Here is an 18,821-nt window from a genome sequence, read left to right as displayed (position 1 = left end):
AGATGTTTGCATCCCATGGAGGGGGGGACACACACACACCAGCATCTCGGTCCCTGGGCTTCGAACCCCTAAATCTTGGCATGGGGGGCGGGGGGGTGGAGGGAGCAGCCAAAACCCGCCGGAGAGTTGGGAAGAAGGGGGCTGGGTCAAGCTGCCTCTTCTCCCGAAAAGCTCTGCCTAATCAAAGGGAGAGCAGAGCACGGGGTTGGTTGTTTTTAATTTTCTAAACCCCAGGGTGGCCCCCAGCCAAGGCCTCCTGGCGATGGAGGGGATAAAGTTCCCTGAGCCACCGCAAGCCTCCGCTCGCTTGCCGGTGCTCTGAACTTTGCCTTTAAGTTTGCATGGCTGCATCCGCGCCAGGCTCCGGCGAGCGGATGCTTTAGACCCCGCTTAGCAAGGCCGTGCTTCTCCCGAGACCCCCACCAAGCCGAGCCTCCGGGTGCCTTGCAAGGAGGTCGCTGGTTGGAAGAAGGTAACTTTCTTTTGTCTTCTTTCCTCTTTTTTTTTTCAACTCCCTCCTTTCTGTCGTCACTTCTCGCACGCTCGGCGTCGCGGGGGGAAGCTGGGCTTAACGAACCGATGGAGTTAATCACGCCAGGTTGTAAATGTGAGCTGCCATCTGCAGCCTGTTTGCTTATGGTGGGGCAAATCCTGCTCTGGGGGTGCAGGAACCCCCCCAAAAACTCCCAGCTCTGCCCTTAAGCAGGGATTTTGCCTTCCTCTTAGGAAGCAGTCTTGGGGCCGGGGGGGGGCTTTTCCTGGGAGATGCTCGCTTCCCATCAGCATCGTAGGGGAAGAGGTTATGGGGTGCTCTGCCCTGAACCCCCCCCTCCGCACTGCTTTCCATGCTGGCGGGTGACTTTGTCAGCAGGTTTCGGTGCGATCCTGCAAACTCCTGACTTTTCCCCTTCCCCTGGCTTGCAGGGGGGGCTTTGTGTGCAGCAGGTGCTGCTGCCTTTCCTTTGAAAGGAAGGGGGGGGGGGGGGGTCAGGAGCCTAAAAATAACCTTAAGCAGCCTCCTTGGCTTAAATGTTTAAGCTGCCTTTGCTCTTAAAATGCAAAAGGGGCTTCTTCAGCTTTCTGGTGAGTGTGTTTATGATCTCCGTGGTGGATTTATTATCTGCAGGCTCCAGTTCTGCAGAGGAAAGGCTTTGTGAAGAGCTGGAGAGGCTCCACGGGTCTCCCTGGGGTGGTGGAGGTCGGGTGCGGGAGGGATTTGGAGGAGTTGGGGGGGTTGGATCGGATGAGAACCGGCCTCACCATGTCTCAGCTGGGAGGAAAATGCTGTCAGAGCTGGATGGCTGGGTGGGATGAAAAACTTCCTCCGGAGCTTTCCCTGACCCGGGCAGGGGCTTTCCCAAGGTGGTGGGGAGAGCCGTGGGCTGGGGCGCAGCAAGTTCACCAGCCACTGGGCTTCCTGCATCAGCTCACCAGTGCAATGAGTTCGCTGTTCTCAATCCCCTGGGGCTGAGCCTGTCCTGGGGAAAGGGTGGGCAGCAAATTTCCGGAGGTGCCGGCTGGATGGTCCAAGGTGCGCGTGGGCTCCTTGGCACTTGTGTTTGGGGAACTTGGGGACAGCGTGGGATCTTCACGCCGGAAAAAGCTCTGCTTTTCCAGAAGGATGATCAAAGTCTTCAAAAAGCTCTTGGCAAGGGCTGGCTGAGGTATCTTTGGTGCTTGGAGGGCTCCAAAGTCATCAGTGGAGGGAAGGGATGGGACCGACTGTCCTCTTGCCTTTTCTAGCTGAGCACAAGTGGCTACAAACCAACCTTTCTGATCTCATTTTGGGGCTGGGACACCAAGTTTGGCGGACTTTGGGGCTGAAGTTGGCTGGGTTGGCTTGTGCTGATGTGAGACCAGGATATGCCCCTCTGAACATCAGCTGAAGCTCCTAAATCCACCTTTGGGAAGGCCATCTTCTTTGACGTCTTCCAAAGCTGTCCCTGTGCCACCTGGCTTTGCAGGGACCAACCCAGCAGCCACCAGTACGGCTCCTGAACGGCAATTGAATTAGAGGAGATCTCACTTAAACAACTCTTTCCCCCCCTCCGCCTCCCTGGCCCAAGGGCTCCCTGAACAATTGTGAAATGAGATCTTTATCATTTTTATTAAAAGCTGTACACAAGGCATCACCATTAGGCTGGATGGGAGGAGGGGGGGGTGGGTAATTCCCTTATGGCTCCCCTCTTCTTCCCTCCACTCCCCTCCCCAATTTAATTCATAACGGTGGGATGCAAAAGCTCCCCAGAGAGTGATGGATAGTGGGAAATGAAGAATACGAAGGAGCTTTATTGAACCCATCAATCTCGGGCAAGGCTGCTGCGATCAAAGGCCCAGCCTGTTTCGGCAGAGGTTACGTAGAGGAGCAAAGAGATCAAGTTTCGGGGAAACCCGGGGCACGGAGGGGCTGCAAAACCAGTGAGCTCCTGGCTCGGCCCTGGACCAGAGGAGCCAGCGCCTGCAGAGCAGGGTGGAGAGGCTGGCCTTGCCCTGGCTGGGGATGCTGATCCTGCTGGGATTTTGGCACACCTGCATCTCCTCCTCTTCTGGGACACCAGCTTTTGCAGCCTGCGCAGGAATAAGGGGGTTAACTCTTCCCTGTGCTGTGGTGAGGCTGAAGACCTTCGTGGCATGCTTCTTCCCAGCTGAAATGCCTATCCCCAGCGAGGTATTTCCTCCAGCACAACACCAGCCCCGTTGGCCAGGGCTGTAAGAGACCTGTTGCGGTCCAGGCTTGGATGTCCCCGTGTCACACTGTCACTCGTTCAGCCTTGCGCTGCCCCGGCTTGCCTGATGGTGTCCAGCAGATGGGTCAGAGGCTCTGAAGCACCTCCTGATTTTTCCAGACCGTTCATGACTCGTGACCAAAGAGTTGCCACCCTGCCTGGTGGACCGCAAAAAGAGACCTCCCGCTGGAGCGGGACAGCATCCATCTCCTGAAGGTGAGTGGGCTGGTCTGGAAGACTTGAAGATCACCTGGTGCTGGCACAGTGTTGACCCGCCTTGGTCCCATACCCAGCCAGAGATGGGGTCTGCGTGCGCATGATACTCCGAGCAAGGATGGGTTGGAAGGGAAGCTGACACACCACCCATGGAGCTTGTCAGCTTGGTCTTGTGGTCTTGCTGCCCAGCACAGATTCAGGCTGCGGCTTGCCTGGCAGGGGTCCCTGACAGCTCTGTGCACCGTGCCTCTCGCTGAGCCTTTCTCTCCTTTCCTTCCTGCTTTTCTGTGGCCGCCGTGTCCCCAAGTGGCTGCAGATCAGGGCATTGGCAAGGTGGCATCTGCCGGCTCGTTCAGAGGTGGATCATATGGAGTAACGCTACATGGCTGGGCTGGTGGATAGGTAGATCTTGCTTTCTGCTGGTTGCCCTTCTTTGGGTCATCCCACAGGGAGGTTAGAGGGGCATGGACAATCCCACGGTGGTTTTTGGGGCCGGTCCTTCATCTGAGTGTTGCCTGGGGGGAGAAAAAGCATCCCCAGAAGGATGCTGCCCCATGCCAGGGCTGGCAGGGTTTGCCTCATCTGCCTAAACCCTAGCCTCAACTTCCAAGCCCTGCCAAGCCTTTGGTGACCCCACAGGAGGGGAAAAAAAGGGTCTTGTGGACGTGTGTGTGCGCTGCCATGAACTTTAAAGGCTCTTCCTACCTTTTTACTGAGCGCTACATTCCTCAGAGGTGAGGTCAGAGCTGCTTCCCGGTGCAGGCGAAACCAAGAGATGGCTGGAGAGTCGATGCCTTGAAGCTGGGACGTGCGCTGGGTGGGTCGAGGATGGGGTCTGGGGGCCGTCCAAGTTGGATGCTCACCTGGGGCTGGTGGGGTCCATCCTTCCTCTAGTGGAGCCTACGATGGTAGGGAGAGGGGTGGTGGTGGCACCCTGATGTGGGCCAAATGCTGGGGTGGGGGCACCTGCTTTCTAGCTGAGTTTTGGTTCTCTGGGAAGGGAGGTGAAGGTCCCAGGTCTCATGTCCAGACCTGGAGGGAGGTCCCAGCGGAGACCCAAAATCTGGCTGGGGACGTGATATCCAGTGGAGCATCAGGCCATGGGGCAGCGTGGCCATGGTGGCGAGTCTTGTCAAGTCTGGACTTGTCTGTCCAGAGACATGGCTGCCTGCAGGGCCGCAGCCCCGATTTGGGGAATCTCTTTGAAGCTGGCGTGCTATATCCGACGCGGTCCCTGGTGAACGCCAGCTGTACAAACAGCAGCCTGGAGCAAAGCTGCTGGTTCAGTCATCCATCTCCTACTTGTCCCCTTGGAGCCACCGAGCAGCCTGGGGGGGGGGGGTGGTGACGTCCCCAAGCTGTGGGATGAAGTGTCCCCAGGTCCTGGGCTGGTTTCTGGGGCTTGGAGGCTGCACTGAGCGTCACTGCCTGGCACGTGGGGATGTCTTTGGGTGCTGCCTTTCTGATAGCAATGGTGGAGGAGGCACGTCGCAGCTTGTGCAATGTAGCTCTGGGACAGCAGCAGAGGGTGTGGGGCTGCCTGGGCCAAAGTCATCAAAAAATAATGGGGAGAAGGAGAAATGAGAGCTTGTTGGGTCTGGCACGGTGACAAAACTTTCTTCCTTTTCATTGCTACAAAGGGAGAGGGGCTGCGGTTTCTTCCCGGGGCTGGGGGAGGCTGGATGCTTTGTGGGGAATCTGGTGGCACAGAGGGACGTTGGGGACACGGGTCACAGGCTCCCCAGCCTCGGTGAGATCTCGTCCCCTCTTTGCCAGCCAGCCTGTGCCGCTGAGACCAAAATTTGACCCTTGCACTGGTTTTCAAGTCGTTGGCGTAAAAACTGTTAAACAACCCAAACAAAGGCTCCGAGTCTATCAGCATCCCGCGGCGGGCAGGGAGCGGCTGGGGGACGATTAGGTGTGCCCCGAGCACTCGGGTTGTGCAGCCGGGGTGTGGGGGGGGTGGTTCTTCCCTTCTTCCTCCCTCCAAATCCAGATAAAAGCCGGATCCTTGGAGGTACAGCTGGATTTTGAAAGCTCCTGGTCACCCCCTGGCTGGGGGAGTGACCTGAGAAGATAAAAACCTCTTGGCTCAGTGCCTCCATCCCAGTATTTCCAAGAGCCCAGGAGGACCCACCTTGGGAAAGCCTGGTTGCTTCTTGCCTCTGGCTACCTCTCACCATCTTTCTCCAGCCCACGGAGGGAGGAAGGAGCCAGTCATGGCAACCAACGGCTCCGGCGGGATGCACGATGCTTTGTTGGACAACAGCTTTGCCGGTACCGACGAACTCGTTTCTGACTGGTACATCTACGAAACCATGGAGCCGGCCGTGCCACAGGATGAGTAAGTGTCCAGCCCCACCGGTGGGTGCCACATGTCCCCCGTCTCTGCTGGGGTCACCTTGGGCAACTGCTAGCCTCCTGCCCAGCTGCTCTATCCCGTTTCTGTAGAGCAGTGTTCCCTGAGCAGCACAGCCAGGATTTATTCCTGGGTGAGCGGGAGGTGATTAAAAAGGCTTATTTTGCCCCCCCCCCCCCCCCCAAATGCTTTATTTCTTTATTTCTTTAGAATGCTTCTGACAAGAGCTAGCAGTAATCCTGCAGCAGGCATATCTGCTAGTAACACTCCATTTTATTTAACCTTCCCCAAAATACAAAGTCAAGTGCATGCTGTTAACCTGCTGCCCTGACCCCTCTGAAGCCCCCAGAGCCTTTGCCAGCCTAGAGAGGGCTGCTCTGCCTCCATACTTCTGGGTTTGAAGATGTCCCCATGCCACAGCCTTGCAACTCGGTCCCCTACCTTAATTCCGCGCCCCCCCCGCCCAGCTCCCCGCCAGCAGCTGTGCAGATTTTGGCTGAGGGTGAAGAGAGTTGGCAGCACACCCCGATCTACTGGCAGGGATGCTCAGCCGGGTCCCTGCATGGCACGGTGACCCTGAACAGGTCTCTTACTTGCAAAATAGGGCTGAGCATCCCTGGGCTTGCATGGATGTCTTCCTCCCCCGCCCCCAAACTGGTGTATCAGTGGGTCTTGTAAAGCCTATTCCCCGGTGATGGGACCCCAGGGCCCAACCTCACAGCAAGGACCCAGCGCTTCGTGCCCTCCTAGCCAAGTGCCCTTCCCAAGGACAAGAGAAGTGCTATTGGGAGGGGAAACCGAGGCGTGGAGCAGCGGCGCAATTTATCCAAGATGTCCCACAAGGCTCAAAGCTGGGCGTTCCAAGGCCCATCTATCAGCATCGATTGTCCCTTTGTTGACTTAGTCCTCTGCGGGTGGGTTTTATGCCACTCAGTTGACTGATACCTAATCCTGAGGGCAAGCAGGAGGAGATCCCAGCAGCGACCAGCCCAAAGGGTTCCTCCTTGTCCTTAATCTTCTGCATTACGAAACAGCCTTTGAAATCTCCTTGCCCGGCCCCTTTTTCGCCAGATGAAGCCCCCCCTGCATGACCCACACGTCTGCTAGAAACCTTCGGGGTATTTTCTGGGTGTCTTCCTTTGCCGTAAAACCATGGTCAGTGAAGGGATGGGGGCAGCACCGGGGGGTTTGCCCATCTGATGGCTCCTGGATGCTCTAGATAGAGATGCTGAAGCCCTGGTGATACCAAAAAGGACTTTGGTATCCCTGTGCTCTCAATCTTGTGGATAGGTGCCCTGGATTTCTGGAGCCTGGGTATTTTTGGACAGCAGGAATTTTCTGGTCTAGCCAAGCCCAGCCATTGGCAGAGGAAAAAAAGGCAGAAATCAGAGCTTTGGTAATGGCAGCTAGTCCTATAAAGCCTTTTCTGGCAGCTCGGTGACAGCCTCAGACATATGATGCCCGAGAAATCCTAATTTCACTATCAGACCCTTTCTTGCAGCCTTGCTTATGGGAGCTCTGCAGCTGGTCTCCCATCTCTGCCCACCCCACCGGCATTGCAGTGGTTTGGGAGGGCACGAGGGCTTGTGTGGGTTCCCCCCCACCGTGAGTTACGGGGCTCAGGGGGTTCAGCTCCCTGGCACAGGGATTTGCTGCCGAGTGTTGCGTGAAGGTGGCTGGCCAAGATCACGCCTGGCCTTGGGGAGAGGAAGAGGGCTGCAGCAAAGCAGAGATTAAGGGATGTAACGGAGGCCAGTGAGCGAGTAAATAAAGCAAAGCTCAGCACACCTGCTCGGCCGGCCTTGGCCGGCTGGGGGATGCAGCTCTGGGACCCTGTCCCACCTGCACCAGCCCCAGGCAGCCATCACCTCCACCATCCCCTTAGTCTGGGGCTGGTCCCTTTCCCATGGGAAAGGCATCGAAACACCCTACGAGGGGTCTTCAGCCTCCCAGCTGGCATTTAATAAGTGCAGCGCCTTAAGCGGCAAGGAGAACTGCTGCTTTGTAGGCTGCATCCCTTGAAAAGACACAGAAGAACAGATATGGGTGTAAAAGAGGTAAAGGGGGGGCTTCATCCTTCCTTGCTGACCTCCTGTTCAGCCTTGGCATCCCCATACGTGCAGGGAGGTTGCCTGGTCCCTGTGGGGATCAGCTCAGGGCCACTTCCCTGTGTTATCTCTCTCACTTGATCATAAAGTCATCTCGTGAGGGTGACTTCACCCCTGGTTGTTGATGGTTGTGTAACTCAGCTCTTCAGAGGTTCGCCCCTTCTCAGCAGTGGACCGAAATCTCCGCTGCCTCCTTGTACGTCGGCATTACCCCAGCATCTTTGCTTTGCCCTTTTGGGACTAAACACATGCATGATATTTCCTCCTCCGCCTTCTTTCTAGCATGTTTTCCAGCGAAATCCCAGACTGCAACCCCACTGTTTCTCCCAGACTGTATCACATCTGCATGGCACCGGTCTCCGTAAGTACCTGCCAAGTCCTGCATGGTGAGTTATCTGCCCCGACGTCGTATTTGCTGTCCCCAGCTCGGGTCATCCCCGTCTACTCCCAAATAGCAGGCCTGGGCATTTCAGCTTGAGCTGGGGTGAGATTCGAGCTGGGATGCTCTAACAAGGGACTCGCACATCTCCAGACTTTGTTTCATGTCTTTAGTCAATGGAAGGTCTCGACCGATTTTTATTTTTCCCAGCGTGGTGCCTCTGAGGCGCTCAGAGCCTGTAACTTGTCAGAGCAGGTTGAAGCGCCTGTCCCTGCTTCAACCATGGCTGGATCTAGGGTGTTGGGTGGAGATGGTGTCTCCGTGGAGGCTCCCATCACGTGGCAGCATGTCTGAGCCCCCCCCCCCCAGACCCACCCCCCATGTATTTATTGCTCCCTCGATTGGGTTTCTGGCAGCTGGCTGTGCTCGTGGGCTTGTCCTTGCTGGTGAAACGCAGGCGTCTCCACTGGAGCTGCTGGAACGGTGTCCCGGGACTGCTCAGGTACCCCGGCACTGCACCCCGGTCCCCAGGGTCCCTGTCACCCCGCAGCCAAGCGGGTGGAGGGATGCTGAGGTGCAGCATGGGATAAACCAGCTCTGGGGCAGAGGACGGCGGGGACAGGGTGCCCCTGATCTGGTGTCAGGCTCATTCGTTCCTTGGCTCGCAGCCCAGCCAACTTTCTGGAGGAGGAAGGCAACCGAGGGCTGGTGGCTGCGGTGTTCGGCATCCTGTTCTCCTCCCTGTGCGTGTTGGTCTTGGACAGGGACCCTCTGCCGCTCATCGCCCATTCCTCCCAGAGCAGCCGGGGTAAGGCGAGCACCCTGCTGGTCCGTGGGCACTACGCTCCTCTGGCCTGTTCACCCTGGTCCATACTGAGAGTGCTGCCTTCTCTTGCCTGTTTTGCCCTCCCTCCTCTCTACCCATCCTCCCAACTAGAGTACTGGAAGATCCTGGCTTTGCTCTACTACCCTGCCTTCTACTACCCCCTGATCGCCTGTGCCACGGTCCGGCACAGGGTCAGCTACCTCGTGGGCTGCCTGCTCTCCTGGTGCCATTGTGTGGTCCACATCTGGCAGAAGGTGGATTGTCCCCAGTCACCGAAGGTACGTGTCCCACCTCCTGGAGAAGAAGCAGGGAGGCTGGTGTGGCCCAGGGTTGGCGGTGGCTTTCTCCTCACCTCCCTGAAGTGACACTGAGGTGTCACCTGCCCGGGCCAGGGTGGTGTGGCCTGTGACATCTCTGCTTCTCCCCAGATATACAGGTACTACTCCACGCTCTCGTACATCCCCATCATCCTCTGCCTTGTGCTCTTAAGCCTTTGGTATCCGGCCCTGCTCATCAGGAGCTTCACCGGGCAGGAGGACACCTTGGATAAGGAGGTAATGAAGATCCACGGGGTGACTCAGGGTATGGTAGCATGGGAGAACCCCTCGATGGACCTGCCTGCTTTTAGGAGCTCTCCTGCCCTGTAGCCCATCTTTCTGCCTTGGGGACCGGGAGAACTGGGGCTCTCCCAGAGCACGTGTTCCTCACTTTGTTCCACCACCGGGACCTGCCTCCCCTCCATCCCTCTGACGGCATGGGTTGTGGCTTTATCTCGCCGGATTTGAAGAGGGAGCAAAAAATCCATCTTTGGAGTAAACTCCTTAGCACAAGAGGCTTAAGGCATCAATGCATCCCGTTCAGGCCGGGACTGGGGTTGCCTTGTTTTCCCGGCAGGCTGGATAATCCCCAGCCCTTTGGGAAATGCCGGGGCTTTGTTGGGAAGAGAGGAGGAAAAACCTACTTAAAAAAAAAAAAAAAAAAAAAAAAAAAAAAAGCAGTCAGCCCCAGCGTGGACTGAAGTGACCCCCAGGTGCTTGCTGGGAGCTGGCTGATGGGAATGAGGGGTTTCAGCTGTCCTACGGGTGTGCCTGGTTTTGGGCTGCTTTGTCGATGGGAATGAGGCAGATTTATTTCCACCTTGGCAGTGCCAGCACATTTGCTGCCAGCATCACTCCAACTTGTTTGTTATCCAAACGAGGGCTGGGAGCCCATCACCCGCATCCCCTACGGAGGGTGCCGCAGGGCATCGTGCTAGCGATGGGTGGGTGACTATGGGTAGCAGAGCAAGGAGGTGGCTGCTGGGTGGGATGCAGATACTCTGTTGAGAACCCCCCCAAAAGGCAGAGTCACCTCTCCCTGCCCCGTGCGCCTGAGCGTATCCCTTTGCTCAAATCAGGCAACTTACTGCTGCTTTCCTTAAGGTTACCGGGCGAGGTTATTACAAGAAGTACCTAAAGGCTGTCCTGTCCAAAAACCCTCAGAAGGGGAGGTAAGGCCAACACCTTTCCCATAGCTCTGCCTGATCAGCGAGCGTCCGTGCCAGCCCTGCCTGCAACGGGGGCAGAGAGGCTCCCCGCTCCCGAGGGACCTGCTTTTCACCCTCTCCTCCTTCCTCCAGCTCCACGAAGATAGAAGAGAACCTCCCGTCAAGGGTCCAGACGTATTTACGCTCCTACATCTACGTTCCCGAGGAAGGTAAGCTGCGGGCAGGCGCGGGCTGTGCTCTTGGCCGTAGCAGCGGCTCGGCAAACAGGCTGTCTTCCCCCTCCCCGGGGAGAGCAAATGCCTTTCTTGGCTCCTTCCCCAAAGCATCTGCGTCGCGGCAGCTGCCGCCCGCCGCACGTGCGACGCCTCGGCTTTGCACAAACTGTTGCGGTTTGGGGTGGGGAGCTGGACGCCCACCCGTGGAGGGTATGGGTGGGCTGAGGCAATGAGGTTCAGGCACGGGTTGAGCTGATATTGCAGCCTGATGTTCGATAAGGCTATGATAAGGGAATAAAAGCTACGGCAAGGGGACAAAATCCCTAACGACCCAGGAATGGGGAACTACACCTTGCCCCCTCTGCCCATGGCTGTCGCGGGTGGTGGCACCCCAAGGGACACGGCTCTGCACACAGCAGGCACCCAGGTGCTGGCACTCGGTGCTGCGGGTGCGCGAGGTTTCACGGGCTTGCGGGAAAGGGAGGATCAACAGGGAAGAAACTCATCCAGCCGAAGCACAGAGAAACCTCTCCCAGCTATACATCCTTGCAGGATTGCCCTGGGGAAATCCCAATTAATGTTTGACACACACCCCCTTCCCTGTTCCAGTGCTCTCCCTCGGGTGTTTGCTTTGACTGCTGGGTTGGGTGGACCCGCAGCCTGCTCCAGCCTTCCCCCGTGATCCCGTGTCCCAGCTCCTCCCCGATACACCTCTCCGATTCTGCCTTACAGGTTTCCGGATCCCGCTGAAGCTTGTCCTGTCCATAACCACGGCCGTGCTTGCCGTCTACCAGGTGATGCTCGTGGTTAAATGCCAAGCAACCCCCCCCACCACCACCACCTTCTTGGCTGTATCCTCTGGAGGCAGAGGAGCCCAGAGGTCATTGCCGTGCCACAATTTTGGCTACGGGGCTGGTATTAGCGTGCCTCAAGGTATTACCATCCCTTGGCTGACCTGCAGCAACCGGCCATGTGCTTCCAGGGCTCAGCCAGCCTTAAGTCTTTAAGCTAAGGCGACAGCTCAGCAGTGGGATGCCGTGACCCGGGGCTCACGTGGCACCACTCCCTCACAGGTCGCTCTGCTGCTTCTGGTAGCCGTCGTCCCCACCATCCAGATTGTGCGGGCTGGAATGACAAAGGACATCGTGATATTGTTGGTCCAGTTTGGCTTGGTGCCCTCGGAGAGCCCGGCTGTCCCGGGTGACATGGAGAAGGAGCTTAACACCGTCAAGTACTATCTGTGGTCACTGGAAGGTGGGTTCCTAGCCAGGTCCTGCACCCGTAGGTGACTTTTGAGGATTTTTGGAACTTAGCAGAGAGATTTCTAACCCAGAGGATGGTCCAGAAAACTGGTTGGCGATGAGGTACCTTCCGGGGGGGAGCGGGGGCTTAAAAACCAGCTGCTGACGCCGCAGCCATGCAGACATGAAAGGAGGCTGCGTGAGCCTGGTGCCGTGCCAGGCATCTCTGAGCAGCCGCCGTGTGCCAAGACGGCGAGGCAGGGAGAGCCGGCAGCGCCGTGCTGCAGATGCTGCCCTTTGGCTGCAGGCTTTGATATGTGCTGGAATCGAGCAGATGGCCCCCGGACCCCTGGCTAATTGAAAGCCCTGGATGGGGAGGGGGAGGGATGACAGGGGTGCCCCCCTCCCTTCATGGCACTACCTGGGGGTACCACCAACCTGGGGGGGCTTTTTATGGCTTTTTCTGAGTCACCGAGCCCTCATCCTCTTTGTCTTCGTGAGATCTCCGTCCCTTCGCCCAGACCTCCTTTCGCCCCTCTTGCTTTCCCCCTCTCAGCATTCCCTTTCCTAAGAGCATCTTCCTAGGCTCTCTCCATCACACTGGCTGCTTTTCATGGCTTGCTCTATTATTTTTTTTCCAGTGCTGAGCTAGCCCAAGTACTTGTATTTCCCGTGGCTGCTTGTCTTTCCCCTTCCCTTTCGCTGTCTGATCAGCTCATGCCAACCTGGGAGATGGAGATCCCTGTATCGCAAAGCGGGTAGAGAGGGAAACTGAGGCATGGTGCCCTGCTGGGCGGTACATCCATGCAGCCCCTGCAATGCTCCTGAGATACTTTGATTTTATTTTTTAATAAAATCCTGTTGCTGGGGCTGGCTGCAGCCCTGACCCAGCCGTCTCCCCCCACTCCTCCACAGTCTGCTACATCTGCTCACTGGTGCTGTGCTGCCTGCTGACCTGCGCCATGCTCCTGAGGACGCTGGTGATGCACAGGTATGGGTGTCCTCGCTCCTCTGGTCTTGAGCTCGTCACTGAGCTGGGATGCAGCTGGTCTCTCTCCCCAGGAACAACCTGAAGGCACTCTACCAAGGGGCCGTGCTGGATGTTTTCTACAAAGCCCATATCCTTCGCCCATCCCGACAAGCCATCGTCTGCTGGATGAGCTTCGCCGCCTTCCAGACAGCTTTTGCCTGCCTGGGTAAAGGGTGTTGGAGGGGGTGGGTGGGTGGTGGACCCCCCACTTTGCACAGCCTACCCTGGATTTAAGCATCTCTTCCCCCTTTCTTGCCCCCTTTTGCAAAGGGATGGCTGTGAGGCTTTTGTTCCTCTTTCCCCAAACGCAATCTGTCCTTCTGCGGGAAGGGCCATGCTGAACACCAAATGGTTGGGGAGGGGGAAAAAAAAAAACCGGGGGGGGGGGGGGGGGGGGGGGAACCAATGACTCTTTTTGGCTCAAAGCCAAATATTTTGATTTGAGAAGCTATCGCAGCACCTCGTGGAAAGGACTGTCTGTCTCCTCCTCCGGTCCGGGTCTTCACATCCCGGGTGCACATCTTTCCCAGCACAGCCCAGGTCTCCCTGGCTGGGGGTTGCTGGCCCATGGGAGGTGACCCTGAGCAGTTTTGGGGTCATGCATGTGCAACACCTGACCGTATCGGCACGCCAAGGCTACACAGGAGAGTCAAGCTGAAGGTCTGGGAGGGGTGATGGAAGGACAGGGAGGACCGCTGGGTCTGTTGGTGACCACCCCTTGGGAAAGCAGAGCTATTTTGCAGGCAGGTTGTTAGTGTGGAGGTAGGAGCTGGGGAGCACCCCAGGAGCTTCTTGCACCCCTTTTCCAGCAAGGAGCAGCTTTTCTTTGGCCACCCAGTACTTGGTGCATCCGTGGCAGAGCTGGCTGCACCTCTACTGTGCTGCCATGAATCTACCTCCTGCTTAAAAACCTGGGTTTTCAAGTCATTAAAGCAAAGCAGCGGAGGTGAAGCACAAGCTCAAGCACAAGGAACCGCAGCCACTGCTGATCTTGGTGTGATTTATGATTAGAAATCAGAGCTCAGGCTGATTTTTATGATGAGGCATCATAGTTGCAGCCCCAAGTGATGACTCTTCTCGGCGGGGATAATGTGGGGAGCGATAAGAAAGGCTGAACTTGTAATTAAATCCTGTATGGAGCATTGTGTTTGGAGCCGGGGAGGCAGGTAAGGATCTCGCAGGCTTTTTATGGGATTAAAATGAAAGATATGCTCGGGAACAAGGGGAATCAGAGCAAGAATAAGAACCACTTCTCCATCCTCCCCTGCCATGGTTTCTCCCCCTGTGTCTCCCTCCCAGGTCTCCTCATCCAGCAAGTGATTTTCTTCATCTGCTCGGTGGGCTTTACCTTCCTCTTCATCATCCCGCTCCAGTCCGGCACAAACACGTACCTCTTCAAAATCATTCAGAACATGTGGTGAGTGCTTGCAGCCCTTGGGAAGGGATGGAAGACCCAAGTGGGTGCCATGGCCATAGTGTGTTTTGGGCTATTCTGTCAAGGGGAGGGTCTATCTTGGGCTCTTTAAACTTTGCTGGAGGTTTCTGCTGCCTGGGATGGTGTCTCATGCTTGGGACCCTCCTGGTGTCCAACCTGCCTCTTCCCTCCCACCCAGGCCCTTCTGGTTGACCCTGGTTGTTGCCGTCATTGTGCAAAATTTGGCAGCTCACTACCAATTCCTGGAGCAGCATCCCCTTCGCAAGGAGCTCACCAACAGGTATGGGGATGTGGGGTGCCTTTGGGGCAGAGCTGACCCTCCTGAAGTCGAGGAGCCTGGGACTGTGTTGGATTTACACATTCCCCTGATATTGTGGCATCCTCTGTGCCATGAGGTCAAGGGGGAAAGCCTGTGGGTTTGAGGGGTTTAAGTGGCTCCGTGCTCCCAGAGAGGTTTCTTTAGGTGCTTTAGAGGGCCATGGTCTGTTTACAGCCTTGAATTCAGTGGGGTGAAGCTGGTGAGGCCTGTGCTTCGCTCCACCACCCTTGTTTGCAAGCCCCGGAGGAAGCCCAGATCCCTCAGGATCAGCTGGACTGGTTCAGATGCTGCCAGTGGATGTGGTCCCTTGCTCGCACGTGGTGTCACTGCCTAAGCTGTACGCTGAAGTCCAGGGTGACAGACGGATCTAGGTGTCCTGCTCTGTCCAGCCAAGGCACTTCCACCACCTCCACCACTTGCCTGGCATCACAGGGAGGCAGCTGTAGGCTCTTCTGACCTCCACACAACCTGGTGTCCTCCATCCCAAACCACCAGGCTTGTGCTTTGACTGGCTTCTAAGTCTTCGAGGAGAAACGGAGACCCTGTGTATGCCGGAGGCGAAGCTTTGAAGCCCTGACAGTGCACGTGGCTTTCTCCTCCCTGAGAGCCTTGAAGGGTGTTTGCTTCTCTCCATGGGACGGAGACACCTCAAATGGGGACTGTGTCTGCCGAGGAGGGAGGGAAGGGTGGGAGGCTTATTTTGGCAGGAGGTTTCTCTGGCAGCAAAGGGCCGTGCTTCCCATCCCATGGTGTTTGTGTTCCTTATTCCTCCTTCTCCACCCGCAGGCGAGCTCTCTACATAGTCACCTACCTGCTCTTCCCCATCAATGTCCTGGTGGGTGTCCTGGCCGGGGTGTGGAGGATGGTCATTTCTGGCCTTTATAACGCTGTCCACTTCTCCCAGCTAGACATAAGCCTGCTGAACCGCAGCGTGGAGACCTTCGACCCAGGTAGGGCACGGAGGGTGTCCCTCCGCAGGACCTCTGTGAACGTGGGGCCCCTTCTCCCACCCCCGAGCTCCTGGGGGACATGGCCTGGGGCTCCTCCATCACCTGGAGCTGCCAGGACTGAGGGTGGCTTCAAACCACCTGCGTTCAGAAACGGATAGGTGGGACAACTGGAGCAAGTGACTTCTGATGCTCGCTGGGTCCTGCTTTTCCATCCACCCCCAAGGGTGGTTGATGCCCTTCCGGGGTCCCCTGGGCTTCACCAGTGACCAGACCGTGTTCCCACGGGCAGCTGACCCTCATCTCTCCTGCACTAAAGGCAGCAGCGAGGGGACTTCAGCCCTTCCCTCTGCTTTTCCTGCCGGGATTTTGGGAGCGGAGCTCATTCCCGACTCTGAAGGCGGAGCGGCTCTGGCAGGGCAGAGATGGAGCCTGGCAAATAACCCTCCCCTCTGCTCCAGGGCAGGAGGGAGGGGGCAACCATGAAGTCTGGCCCCACCACATGCATTTACTGTGGGCTGTGTTCCCTCAGGCTACCACGCTTACTGCCACTATCTGAAAATTGAGGTCAGCCAGTCCCACCCGGTGATGAAAGCTTTTTGCTTGCTGCTCCTCCAGCTAGCCAGGCCAGAGGGGCCGACGGGGCTCCGGGCCAGCAACGTGGAAGAAGGTGAGACCTTCCCACTGCCATCCAGGGGGGTGCACGGCCATCGCCGTGGGGTGGCACTGGGGTCTCCTCTGTGGATTTGCCACTCCTCTAGAGATGCTGGTGGTGCCTTGGGGTAAAGAGACCGTGAGGGTTGTGGCTTTGGTGCCCTCTCCCTTTTTATGCCGCCTCTGCTTGGTATGTGATCATCTCCATCCCAGGAGCTGCTCCTGTGTCTCTGTCTGTGCCAGGGCAGGACGGGGCTCGTCTGCTTTTGCCCCAGGGTGTAGATGGCATCTGGGTGGCCCCAGCGAGGGGGAGCTGGAGCTGAAATCCCTTTCCCCCCTCCCATCTCCTTTCAGGCATCCAGCTGATGCAGCCCAAGAAGGCACCTCCGAGCAGAACCAGGTTCAAGCAGAGCCGAGCCCGCTGGTGGCTGGCCTACACGCTCCTCAATAATCCCTCGCTGACTGCTTGCCGGAAAACTGCTCTCTCCGACCCCACGGCCAACGGCACCCAGCTCAGCTCCCCCAAGCCCTGACCTCCAGAGAAGCCCCCCACCTCCGTCTGCCTCCCATGCACGCTCCCGTCCCATCCCATCCCTGTCTCCTGTTGACTCTCCTCCTGCACCGGCAGGAGTTTTGGGCACCTCTTGCCCATCTCCAGCCTCTGGTCCCTCTTCAGCGGTGACGGGGGCTGGTTTTTAGCTCTAGGTCTATGCTGAGCCACTACCAAGGTCCAGAGGTGAAGACAAATGGGTTACCTTCAAACCTGCCCTGAACGGAGAGGGGTTGATGAGCCAAGCGAAACCCTTCAGGCAACTCAGAAACATCTTAGGAATCACTCCTGCAATGAGCCCACCAGTTCTCAACAGTTGCCTTTCTGACATGTGGCAAGGCAGGCACAAGCCCCCAGCACCAGGGCAGTAACGAAAGAGGGAGAAGGTGTGTGTTTGTGTGTGTGTGGAGGGATCCTCAACCAGACCTGCATCTCAGCGTGGTCTCCCTGTGGAGAAGGTCCCCCCTACCAACCCCATCCCCAGCTTCTCCCTTTCAGGTCTGATCCTGGCTCCCCTTGGGCACTATACCTAACCCTGGGACTTTTTTTTTTTTTTTTTTTTTTTCTCTCCCACACAGTTTTATGAAGGCTAAAATCCCTGTCTGCTCTGGCTCTGGGCTGTGAGGTTGCAGAGCCATTTGTTTTCTCATCCCCCTGGTGCCTTTTGCTGCCACCCCATTTTGTTTAAAGCCAGCGGTTCCCCAGGGCTGGTGACCCTCCGAGTGAGCTGAGCTTGAATCCATAGAAAGCAGTTTTATACCTCACTTGGATGTGCCGAGTCGGGGAAGGTTAATAAATCACATACCTCATTCCTACGTTCGGGGTGTGCTTGGTCTCTTGGCTGTTCCCGAATAAGCCAGACCTGGCAGGAGGGGCATGAGGACTACCATAGCTGTATCTCTGAGTGATGGTCGGGACTGACTTTGCTTTGGCCATGTGGAGCAGAGGCTTTGCAGTAGGTCTGCTTGACCTGGACATGACGGGACCAAATCTGTGATCCCCCTCCCCACCTTAGGGAAATGTTAATGCAAAGCTGATCAGTTTGCTTTCCCATCAAAACATTCGGCCCCTGAACCACAGCTCCCACAAAGGATGGGAACTGAAACAAGACATTTTGTGGCTAAAGCACCAAAGGTAAGTGTCCAATGTGTTGCCGGAACACCTCTTCCCATGACGTGTCCCTTGAAAGTCCTGCCTTAGTGGGCTGGAAGGGTGCCTGCTGTTGCAGGCAGCGAGGAGGGCTCTTGGTAAGTTGTACTGGTGGCTCTTTACTCTTCCATCTCAATACCAACTCAACCACCTCAGCCTTGCTAAAGCAGGTGCCTTTGAGACTTTGCAGCCCACCCTGCACGGAGCAGGGCTGCTGGGCCATTCCCTTTGCTCGATGGGGTTTGAGCCCTTCACCCCAGGGATCTCCTTGGAGGTGAGCAGACCTGCTCTTCACAGGCTTTCAAGGACCCCATGCCCTCTTGCTGGGGTGCTTGCAACACCATCGGTGTGGTTTGGGGTGAGTGAGGCTGAGCCCTGTGCTTTGGGGTTTGCCTGGAGTGTCCTGACGTCTCCCCACAACATTGAAGCTTCCCGGGTGGGAGCCATCCCTTTCCCCAGGAGCCTGCCCCCCTCCTTTTCAATCCCAGTGAAGAAAGGGGGGGGGGGTCCCTGCCTTCGACTTCTGCCTGTTTGTGCTGCCCCAACAGCCACCCGCTGTGCTTGGATGCTCAAAACCCTGTCGCATCCACTGTCCACTAATCAAATACGATTAAAACAGCACAGTCTTAATCATATTTGATTACTGTCTGGCACATAGTACAATGTCATCTAACTGGGTGACGGCGGTGGCACCGGAGGCAGGTCTGGGTCGTTTTCTTTTTAAGACAGCAGGAGCCCAAGGTGTAATTTCTGCTGCTTTCCCCACTCTGAGCTTTGTGGTGTGCGTGCTTGGGTTTGCACGTCTGAGCGTGGGAGAGATGCGGCGCTGGTGGGTGCTGGCCGTCCTGCGTGTATCGTGTAAAGGGATGCCCTAAATCAAAGTCTGTGCCTTTCCCTTGCAGCCCATCCCAACCCATCTCCAGCCACCCAGGCACTGGGGCTTTGAAGGCAGCCTTGGTAATCCCTAAAATCTTTGGCAGCTCTGGGCCACGGGTGGAGCTGGATTTCAGCATCTGTTTACACAGCCCTGCCCGAGGCTTCCTGGAGATGTCTTGGCAGGCGGCAGGCTGGGGCCGAGGTGAGAGATGACAGCCCTGGGAGGAAGAGGGGAGGTGGCTTCATTGCTTTGCTTGTTTTCTTTCCCTTCTTTGACACAAGCAGTGTGCCCTGGGGGTGAACGG

General features: G+C 56.9%; 1 protein-coding gene across 3 annotated transcripts; it reads left to right on the top strand.

Annotated features, from left to right (window-relative positions):
- The first annotated feature begins 272 nt into the window (after positions 1–272).
- Positions 273–17,623, top strand: STRA6 (signaling receptor and transporter of retinol STRA6). 3 transcript variants are annotated; one of them, XM_049812291.1, is made up of 19 exons: positions 273–472; positions 2,847–2,946; positions 5,136–5,286; positions 7,692–7,770; positions 8,205–8,290; positions 8,433–8,596; positions 8,726–8,892; positions 9,043–9,168; positions 10,036–10,103; positions 10,233–10,309; positions 11,048–11,109; positions 11,389–11,569; positions 12,472–12,547; positions 12,619–12,752; positions 13,886–14,003; positions 14,200–14,301; positions 15,127–15,290; positions 15,820–15,957; positions 16,296–17,623. In XM_049812291.1, the coding sequence occupies exons 3-19, from the start codon at positions 5,162–5,164 to the stop codon at positions 16,472–16,474; spliced, it is 2,046 nt and encodes a 681-aa protein (XP_049668248.1). In that variant the 5' UTR covers positions 273–472; positions 2,847–2,946; positions 5,136–5,161; the 3' UTR covers positions 16,475–17,623. The 3 variants fall into 3 exon arrangements, with proteins under 3 accessions (XP_049668248.1, XP_049668249.1, XP_049668247.1); XM_049812292.1 differs by lacking the exon at positions 2,847–2,946 and having other exon boundaries at positions 273–485; positions 5,145–5,286; positions 8,457–8,596; XM_049812290.1 differs by lacking the exon at positions 2,847–2,946 and having other exon boundaries at positions 273–485; positions 5,145–5,286.
- The last annotated feature ends 1,198 nt before the right edge of the window (positions 17,624–18,821 follow it).

This window comes from Accipiter gentilis, chromosome 10, assembly GCF_929443795.1.
Source record: "Accipiter gentilis chromosome 10, bAccGen1.1, whole genome shotgun sequence".
Taxonomy (NCBI): domain Eukaryota; kingdom Metazoa; phylum Chordata; class Aves; order Accipitriformes; family Accipitridae; genus Astur; species Astur gentilis.
Note: the sequence above shows the minus strand (reverse complement) of the source record. Positions and strands in the feature narration are given on the sequence as shown.